Source organism: Culex quinquefasciatus, chromosome 3 (genome assembly GCF_015732765.1).
Source record: "Culex quinquefasciatus strain JHB chromosome 3, VPISU_Cqui_1.0_pri_paternal, whole genome shotgun sequence".
Taxonomy (NCBI): Eukaryota; Metazoa; Arthropoda; class Insecta; order Diptera; family Culicidae; genus Culex; species Culex quinquefasciatus.
Genome location: NC_051863.1, coordinates 84750438 through 84760101, shown reverse-complemented (window position 1 = coordinate 84760101; position 9664 = coordinate 84750438). Strand labels below are relative to the sequence as shown.

The 9664-nt window shown below is 40.1% G+C and overlaps 2 protein-coding genes across 6 annotated transcripts in view; one reads left to right on the top strand and one right to left on the bottom strand.

Annotated features, from left to right (window-relative positions):
• The window catches only part of LOC6041861 (PDF receptor), a 93934-nt gene that overhangs the window by 35985 nt on the left and 48285 nt on the right, over positions 1 to 9664 (bottom strand). The gene's annotated exons all lie outside the window — the stretch shown is intronic.
• LOC6041862 (rRNA methyltransferase 3, mitochondrial) lies at positions 4183 to 5891 on the top strand. 2 transcript variants are annotated; one of them, XM_038266184.1, is made up of 4 exons: positions 4183 to 4287; positions 4397 to 5142; positions 5206 to 5638; positions 5702 to 5891. In XM_038266184.1, coding segments are annotated over exons 1-4 (1329 nt in total). In that variant the 5' UTR covers positions 4183 to 4285; the 3' UTR covers positions 5850 to 5891. The 2 variants fall into 2 exon arrangements, with proteins under 2 accessions (XP_038122112.1, XP_001851065.1); XM_001851013.2 differs by having other exon boundaries at positions 4187 to 5142.

Below are 9664 nucleotides of genomic sequence, written 5' to 3'. Positions count from 1 at the left end.
TTCATTTACATTCCGTTGCCGGGACCGTGGTGTAGAGATAAGCGTGGTTGCCTCTCACCCAGTCGGCCTGGGTTCGATCCCAGAAGGTCCCGGTGGCAAATTTTGACATGAGATTTGTCTGATCACGCCTTCCGTCAGACGGGAAGTAAATGTTGGCCCGGACTAACCTAATGGTTAGGTCGGTAGCTCAGTCCAGGTGTAGGAGTCGACTCTCTTGGTCCTGTCTCGGTGGAGTTGCTGATAGGCTGTTGGACTCACAATCCAAAGGTCGTCAGTTCGAATCCCGGGGTGGATGGAAGCTATTTGAAATTGCCTCAACAATCAAACCTTCGGACACTTAGTTTCGAGTAGGAATCTCGTAATCGAGAACGCCAAGGCCATTACCGAATAGAGCGAATAATTTGATTTGATTTTTTTTTCATTTACATTCTAAGTGGTATGGCTAATTGCTCTTCATCTTTGTTGTATTTTTTGTTTTATTATTAACTGTTCACATTCATTTATTTACTTCAAATTGTTTTACATTTTTGCATTGAATCGAATACATTTGGGTAAAAAAGGAAAAAAATCACTTACAAACTAATCCTAACATAAAACAAAAAAAAGTAAATTCATTGAAATATTCAAAATCATTAGAACGAGTAAACTACGAACTGTATTTTAAGATAAATCCTCCAAGCGTTCTTACTTGTTCCGCACGAGTTTTGCAACCACGAAATGTTGTTGTCATCTCGATTGAAATGTTCAGAAGTTCTTGTGGTGAAAACAGGTCACTGCTGACTTCATCCGTTGATGCTGGTTGGTTTTCCCTCTGTTGCTGACTGAAGCCTGGAGGTGTTGTATTCTGTGCATCTTTTTGCCGCTGATTCAACGGCAATGGCTGCAGATTTGGAACCACTCGAACAGATCCCGCTCCAGGTGACGCCAAAGGAGGAAAATCCACGTCCGTGAATGCTGGTGGTGTTTTACGACGATTTGGTTGGTGCCTCATCGTCGCTTGCTGCAAAATTTTTACCAACTCAGCACGTTTTAGGCAGCTTCGATTCTTGGTAGAATGGTCGCCGCCGCAATTGAAGCATTGGCTTCGATGTTCTCGTTGATTGTTTCGCAAGCTTGAGTTTTGTGCTCACCTCCGCAGGTTGCACAACGACTCTTGACGAAACAGTTCCTTCCACCATGTCCAAACTGCAAGCAGTTCGAACATTGCGTCACGTCACGGTGCACTGGAAGATAACGTTCCCAAGTCACGATGATGTTGAAAATTGCCCGAACTGCTCTCAGCTCAGACGGCGAAGTCGATCCTTTCTCAAGATGAACCAGGTACAGTTGATCACGATACTTGATATCCTTGTTGTGTCTCGTCATCTTGAAGACTTCGATCACGTTCAACTTAAAAGTTTTTAGCTCTTCTTTCAGCACACTCACATCCATGTCGTACGGCCACGGAGGACCTGTTTTATGGGGCGTTTACCTGGATCGTCATGGCTGTAGCATTAAATCTTTGTGTTGGAGGAAATCCCGAACGTAGTTGTAATCCTTTCTGGTAGGTAGCAGAATTTTGAGTCCATCAGCACACAAGCGAACGGAAGCTCGTAAAGCACCAGATTTGATAAATCCGGTCAGCCACTTTCGCACCGAGTCCGATGACGATGTTTTCACAAAAATGGGTGGCACCTTTTCCCGTCGTTCAAATTCTTCTTTCTCGCTCACGTCCACAGGGAGGGTAGCGAACTGGTTTCCAGACGAATTTTGAGCATCCTTGCTCAAACTGCCTGGCTTTGCAGGTAGCGCTTCGGCATTCTTTTGCTTCTTCAAATCTGCCGATCCTGCTAGTGAGGATCGCCTCTTTTTCTTGCCGTGAGGCATTTTTTGCACTTTTTTTTGGTGTGTGTGGGACGCACGTCTGACTTGCTTCTTTGCTAATCGCAGACTCAGAAACATTAGGAGATGTTTCAGCATATCTTAAAGTTTATTGTAAAGTATGCACTTAGGAAGAAACCGGTCAAGAAAAATTTCAAATGGGCAGCAGCGGTAGCGAAAGCAAGCCAGAGAGGGTGAAGAAAAGCCCCAAGAAAACGTTTCATCTTTTTTGTTCTGCCGTTAGTAAAGCTGTTTCTTGACCCCCTTTCTTTTGAAGAGCATACCGGCCCTATGGCAGAAACGCATCGAGCTGTACCAGCTCTATAAAAACTCGTAAGCTCAAAATCGGCAACAGTGGATTTGCTGCAGAAAATGTTACATTTTATAAAAAAAATCTGTTGATCATTTTTGCCCGTGTGTAACATTTTAGCGATCTGCAGTTCTCACCAACACAAATAATAGGGGATGGCGTCGCTAGACCGTTTTCTACTTTTCTCCATCGAAACCGACTACTTTATCGACTTCATTTTGCTGGGCGAGATAGGACGCCGTCTATTTTTAGACGATGACTCAGCAATTTTCCACTCTTGTACTTGAGAAAAACCAGATGGCAGCACGATGTAACGCCACGTCCTTATGGGAAAATGTCGCAACGTTCAACAAAGTTGCGTAATTTAAGAAACGACCAAGTTTGTCGAACACTACAAAATTCCATAGACAACAGACGTTTCGGCTCGATCACCACCTTGTGTAAAAGCTTGCAACAGTTTTATTAAGAATGGCAAGCCGTTTGTGGCGCTGCCGTCGCAGAGGAGATTTGACATCTCTCCCGAGCTGCTCTCAAGTGTAAACAACAACATTGAAAACCACGTGGTTGGCCGCATTCTCATTCTCATCAAAATTTTCAAAGCCTCTTTTTCGTCGAAAAAAATTGATTTGTAGACTAATTATTTTGAGAATCGCTTTAGATAACTTTAAGTTAAATTCAGAGCAAAAAAGTCAATTTATAAAAAAAAACTTAGCATCATAAAAATCATGTTGGTGAGAATCAGAATGCGGCTCCTGCAAAAGCTGCGGTGCACTGCAGTCTACAGTCAGGCTTATTCTTACCAGGGATCTGACACGCATGCAGTTTCCTGAAGTCCCCGCCAGGGCGCTGTCAATATTGTTAGGCGTGGTTTTTGACAAGGTGGCATGAAATAAATGTACTTTTTCCAAATTATTTTTTATTTATCATCCCACATATATGCAAGACAATTACAAGTACTAAGTAATTTTTTTTATTTAACATTTATTGCATTGATAAAACAAAGATCTACTCGATCATTCAAGGAATACAACACAACACACTCAACTAAACTTAAAAACTGAATAGCTTCAGTTTCTTTGAAACAAAATTATGTTAGTTTGATCCATCTTGACCGTTGGTCTAAAATGAATAATGCATTTAGAATGGTTAATAAATTTCAGTTGAAAATACTTAAAACTAGCTAATTAAATACCAAAGTGCTGAAATGTCAGCATTAGATTCTCGATGGAATTAAATGCTATTCCCACAGTTAAAATTTGTTATTAAACGTAAATCTGTTTGAAGAAAAAAAAAAAAAAACGAAAAAAGTTTTATTTTTTTGTAATTTATGTCCGTTGCGCACAGGGTTACCAGGTCTGAACAGAAAAAATCTGGCAAAAAATCTGGCAAGCCACTTTTCTTAAAGTAATAAGCAATTTTATGTTCCAAAACAGTGCATTTTCACTCTTTATACATTTTAGAATCACAAAATAAACAAAATACATCAACAAAACAATGAGTGAAAGACATAGAAAATATTTTTTTTCAAATTAGCAATCAAAACATCTGGCAATGCCAGATTTATCTGGCAACCTGGCACCCCTGGTTGCGCATACGACCTTTTCAAACGCAAAGCGCTAAACAAACACTGTGTAAAAACGATAACATTCAAGAATGTTTTTTTTTGCATTGTGTCTATCGAGAAGACATGCTTTACCTTCTTATGGGACAGCCGACCACATTTACTGACTCTCTCTCTCTCTCTCTCTCTCTCTCTCTCTCTCTCTCTCTCTGATTCTTTGAACACTCTGTTTCTTACGGGAGAGCAAAGTAACCAGTCGTCTACACTCAACCCCCGGAGGTTGGTCACATTTTAGTTTGACACTTATTTAGTTTGTACCCCGTTTGTTGGTCAAAGTCAAACTAAAAAGTGACGAACTGTCACTTTTTACACAGCGCTCACGCACACTATCAAAACAAACGTTTGGTAGTGTGTGTGAACTCCGTTTAAAAGGGGTGTCGAACTAAAAAGTGACCCCACTCGTTTGACAACAGTTGGTGTCCAACCATCGGGGTTTGAGTGTAGTCACTCTGTTTACGTTTGGTTAAACATATGGTTTTGACATTAGTGTGCACATGTTCGTCTTGCCATAAACATTTGAATAGCTTCAAGTGCTCGAGCGAAGCGGATATTATCCATTATTAAAAGTGATAAATTATTTTCTCAAGTGAAATGCATTTCGGCAGGGCGTTGGGTGTGGCTGCTTTGAACATTTTGCACAGAAGTAGTGTTAGAAATGTGTACACAAAATCGCACGTGTGGCAGCGCGTTAGTTTGACACTGGAAATTCCTCGACGAGGAGGACTGGCATTTGAAGATGTTAACAAGCCAAGTGAGAAGGAAAAACAAGAAGCGGAGGTAGACGCAAACAAGATTGAAAACTGTAACCGCAGGCAATTGCTAAGCAATGGGCTAGAGGGCATAGCAAAAAGTCTGCACCAAAAAAAAAGAAAATCGAATGCGGGAAGTAGACTTGAGGAAAATAACAGGATATCATTTGAACATATGACTAATGCTGCGAAACGATTTAAAATTTCTAAGAAACAAAAGGGTATACAAAAAGCTGATGGCTTGGATTTAGAAACGATGAACACGTTAAAATTGTACAGCAACAATGAAAAATCATCAAAAGCATTTGATTCCAAGCGTAAATTGGAATATCTTAAGTTGAAACAAAGTGATTCCCTGTATGGAGATTTAAGCTTATTAGTAAAATCTCGCAAAAGAAGGGAGCTGAAGTGCAAAATGGTCCTTGAAGGAAAGCGATTAATCAAGGATGGAATTGAAGCCGGCTTGTCAACAGATATTATCGTGTTCAACGATGTGACTAAATTAGATGATCTCAAAATTGACAAATCCGTTAACCTGGTCCAAGTTGAGCGAAATGTTATGCAAGAGTGGTCAAGTGTTACAACGTGTCCGGGATTAATTGGTACGCGATTCTTATAGTTATATTAAATGCCTTTTTGAAATCACAGAAATTATTTAATTTCAGGTATATTCCGGAAGCCTAAGGACATGAATAAGATAGTAATCCAGAACCGTTCTTTAATCCCACTACCAATAACAGTCGTCTGCGACAACATTCGCGAGCCCAACAATCTCGGCAGCATAATTAGAAGTTCTGCAGCGATTCCTACAGGGAGAATTGTCCTGCTCAAGGGTTGTACCTGTCCATGGGATCCGAAATGTTTGAGGGGTGCCACAGGTGCTCAATTTCGCATACCAATCAGTGGTCCAGTGGCGATGGATGAGTTGGAAGAATTAATTCCGCCAAATGCTACGTTTCTAGTAGCAGATAATAAAACCGGTCGAATTGACGGAAAGTTTTCCTTCTGCCGCTACGATGCGGCCAATTATCGTGAAATGCAACACGTGGTGCTATTCATAGGAGGCGAAACGCTTGGCATCAGCAATGACGTGCGAAGGTTAGGGGAAACAAAGTTTTCATCGTTCGCTCAATATGCTAATCATTTTTCATTCTGTTTCAGATTTATCACAGGTTTTACTGAAAAATCGCTGAATGATACTTCTGTTTGTTATAACGTACACATTCCTTTGGCAAATGGAATTGAAAGTCTAAACACGGCGTCTGCTTTGTCGGTGTTGCTTTATGAAATAAAACGACAGCTGGAATAAAAGGTGTATATGCTAATAAAGAATAATAGATATGTTTTAGAATGCTTTATTGATACTGTGCCTACGAGGGTGCCAAGAAAACTTGAAAATTTTGGAAAATCTAAAGAGATACCTCCTGGCTCGATTTCTTTTTGAATTTTGAGCCACATCGGTTAAGGTTTAAGGGTCGCTTTTAATCGATGAAATTTATATGGGGAAATTTGCGAAAATGTATAAGAAAATACATCGCTTCAGGATTTTGACAGCAAGTGGCACAGATCTCGCCGAAATTTATTCAAATGCGAGATTATTGTAGGAAATTCAATTCGGTGCAAGAAGATCCTAGTTGATCCTGAAGAGTTATTAGCAATGCGATGATCGTTTGCACAGTTCGGCAAAGTTGCAGGGATTTGAATTTCCTGCAAGAATCCCACACTTGGACAATTTTGGGCGAGAACCGCACCACCTGTTGCCAAAATCGTGAAGCGATGTTTGTCTGCATACATTTTTGCGAAAACGAAACGAAACTATTGGCACTACGCCCCCCGGGGCATGGCCTTCCTCTAACGTGGGATTTCTGCTCCAGCGCCTCTGACGAGACAGAAGAAACCGGGACCGACGTTTTACTTCACCATCCGATAGAAGCTCAGTGGATAAGGCGGGAATCGAACCCGCGTCTCATAGCATCATCGGGATCGGCAGCCGAAGCCGCTACGCCTGCGCCACGAGACCCACCACATTTTGCGATTTTCCCATATAATCTTCAACGATAAAAAGCGACCCTCAAACCTTAACCGATTTGGCTCAAAATTGGCACAGATACTTATTTAAGCCTAAGGAATCGAGTGAGAGGGCACCCTGATGTCGATTTTTATTGTCACCCTAATGCCTACGGAATTAATAAAGCACATTTAAAAGTGAATGAAACGCTTTCTTGGCAGCTAGATCTTTATGACCGTAATTAACAAAAATAAAACGTGTTTAGCTTGTCTTTGTTTATCCCTATTTAATTAAGGTTCAATGGGATTTCCAGGGCCTCGTGGCGCGGTGGTTAGCGGCTTCGGCTGCCGATCCCTACGTCGTTGTAGTGCGCGGGTTCGATTCCCGCCTTATCCTCCTGGCTTTCTATCGGAGTAAAACGTCGGTCCAATTGCGTAAAAGAGGTTTTGGGTGACTCACCACACATAACCTTCGGACGCCTAGAAACAAGCTTCCCATGCGCCAGTGCCAACGCACACCGCGGGTTTGGCTTTCTAGCTTCGGTACGTGCCACACAAAAGGGTTCATGTATTGGTTTCTTGGTACATCGTACCAGCGCACCACGACACTCTCGGCTCGCCCCATCGGTTTTGTGTCTGGCACTCACCCATGGCATGAACCCAGCGTGCTGTGGTACGCGCCATGGTATTGAACCCGTTTTGTACCGCCAGCGCATACCACGGCACGTACCTCGGCTCGTGCCGAGTGAAGCACCTGGTTCATACACCGGGTTCATGCCATGGGTGAGTGCCAAACACAAAACCGACGCGGCGAACCGAGTGTCGTGGTGCGCTGGTACGATGAACCAAAATACCCTCGGCTCGTGTGAGTCGGGTACGGGTGTAAACCGAACAAAGCAGGCGAAAAGCAAACCCGAGGGACAAGTGAACAGCGTGTACCGCACGGTGCAGGGAAGCTTGCCTAGAAATGAACAGAAACTTGCAACAGAGCCCACAAAAGACTCGGGGGTCGTTAAAGTGGATTGCTTTGCTTTTTTGGGATTTCCAAAAAAAAAAAAATTGGTTTGAGTAAGAACATATCTGGAGTTTTTTTTTTTGAAGAGGTCCAATAAACCAAATTTTTAGTTTTTGCTTTTTGGGTGTTTTTAAATACCCCTGACTCAAAGCGGTTTCAAAAACACACAAAAAAGCAAAAACTGGAAATTTGGTTAATTAGACCTTTTCAAAAACAAACTCCAGTGTCCCAGCATGTTTGTTTAAAATAAATATTCGTGATTTTCCGTTTATATACTTTACCATACATATATTTTACGATTGGGTATTTGAATATATCAATTTAAAATAAATTTTATAAAAACTAACGCAGGAATGCCCGAGTTTGTGAAAAATTTAGATAAAAACAGGTTAAATTAAGCTTGAAAGTTAATAAAAGCCTTAATGGCCTCAAAGTGCCTAGAAAAAAAAACTTGAAATGCAACTTGTATCGTCCTTATTTTTAAGAAACTATAAATTTGGATTTCTTTCACGTCAAAATCAAAAGGGATGAGCAATTTAGAAATTAAGTGGGAGGGATTTTTTTATCTTTTGAATACTATTTTTCCTAATTTGAAGCTTTTAAATACTTTAAATGTCAGGCTTTAGTCCCGATTCGCCCCAGTTGACGGCAGAACTAGTTACCGATCAGTTTTACTAATTCCGATAGACCTACACTGTCAAAAGCGTGACAAAGTGTGATCGAAAATAGGGTCCTAAAGCCCCATGTATTTTTTTATGTGCAATGGTAAAAAACACGGTCACGGTCAGCGAACGACTGGACAACGCGTCCCGCATAATCAAAAACCATCGGGGGAATAGTCCAAACTATATTACTACTAAAAGAGATGTAGTTACCACATACTTAACCATTATCATATAGTTACGGCACTATACAAAACCATAACGAAACTGATCGTCAAATGATGACGTTTTTATTGAAGTAAATCTAATGATTCTAACTATCTTTGAACTATTTGGGGTACAACAACCTTACACTAAACAGTTCGGATTGTTTAGACAACGTGACTCAACAAAAAAATGTACAAGTCCAAAAAGTTCAAACAATTTATCAACTTTATTGAGAACAATATAGCAAAATTCCACAGATTTTAGATTTTTATAGTCAGAACCTGTAAGAACTAAAAACCTACTATAAATGCTATAGTAGAACACAATTGATGGCGGCCACATTTTTTTCGATAAGTTTATATAATCCAAATAATTTGTCAACTTACATGAAGTAAAATTACTATACACCATACTATTTTGAATTAAAAATTTCTATAAGTCCAAATAGTTCAAACAATATTTCAACAGTATGGAGTACAATTACAGTTTGTTATATAATCCAACTATATGTTAAACGATTGGTACAAAAATTTCAACTTTTATCAAGTAAATTGATCACAGTCGATTCCTCTGGATGATAGAGAACCTTCAACACCCCACTTCTCCTCAGATTATCAGAAAACTCCCCAAAGAAGAAAAATGTTACGAGGGCTCATGAAATTGACTTTCACTATTCCAGAAAAAGTAGGCATGCTGTTCTTACCATACACCAAAAATATGTGTACTACATGGTGGACTATTACTGTTCACTATAAAATGAGTCAATTGTTTGGACTACTTGGACTTATCGAAAATACTTGCCCCGAGCTTGCTCCTTCTAACACAACATGTCACCAAAACCACTGAAAAACCACCAACAGATATAGATCAATCGGATAAGGCGGCAGCAGTTCGGCAGCAACGTAAATAACATCACATATAATGGCGGTAAACATTCACCAACTATGGATAGAACTTAAAATCAAATTTGATTATATCCGAAGTAGTTATCACAACAATTGTAGGGTTCATTTTTGCGGTCTTTTTTAAAGTGTCGGCAAAGTAGTGTCGGTAAAGTAGTTTTTCAGAAACTATATAGGGAATAGTCAATTTTTTGGGCAATGACTATTTGACGTAAAATCCAAGTTTATAAAAATATTTACATATGTATGAAAACCTCATATAGTTTTCTGCCTAACAACTAATTTCTCATACAGTAAAATCGACCAAAACTATTTTGGGAATGGAATTAAT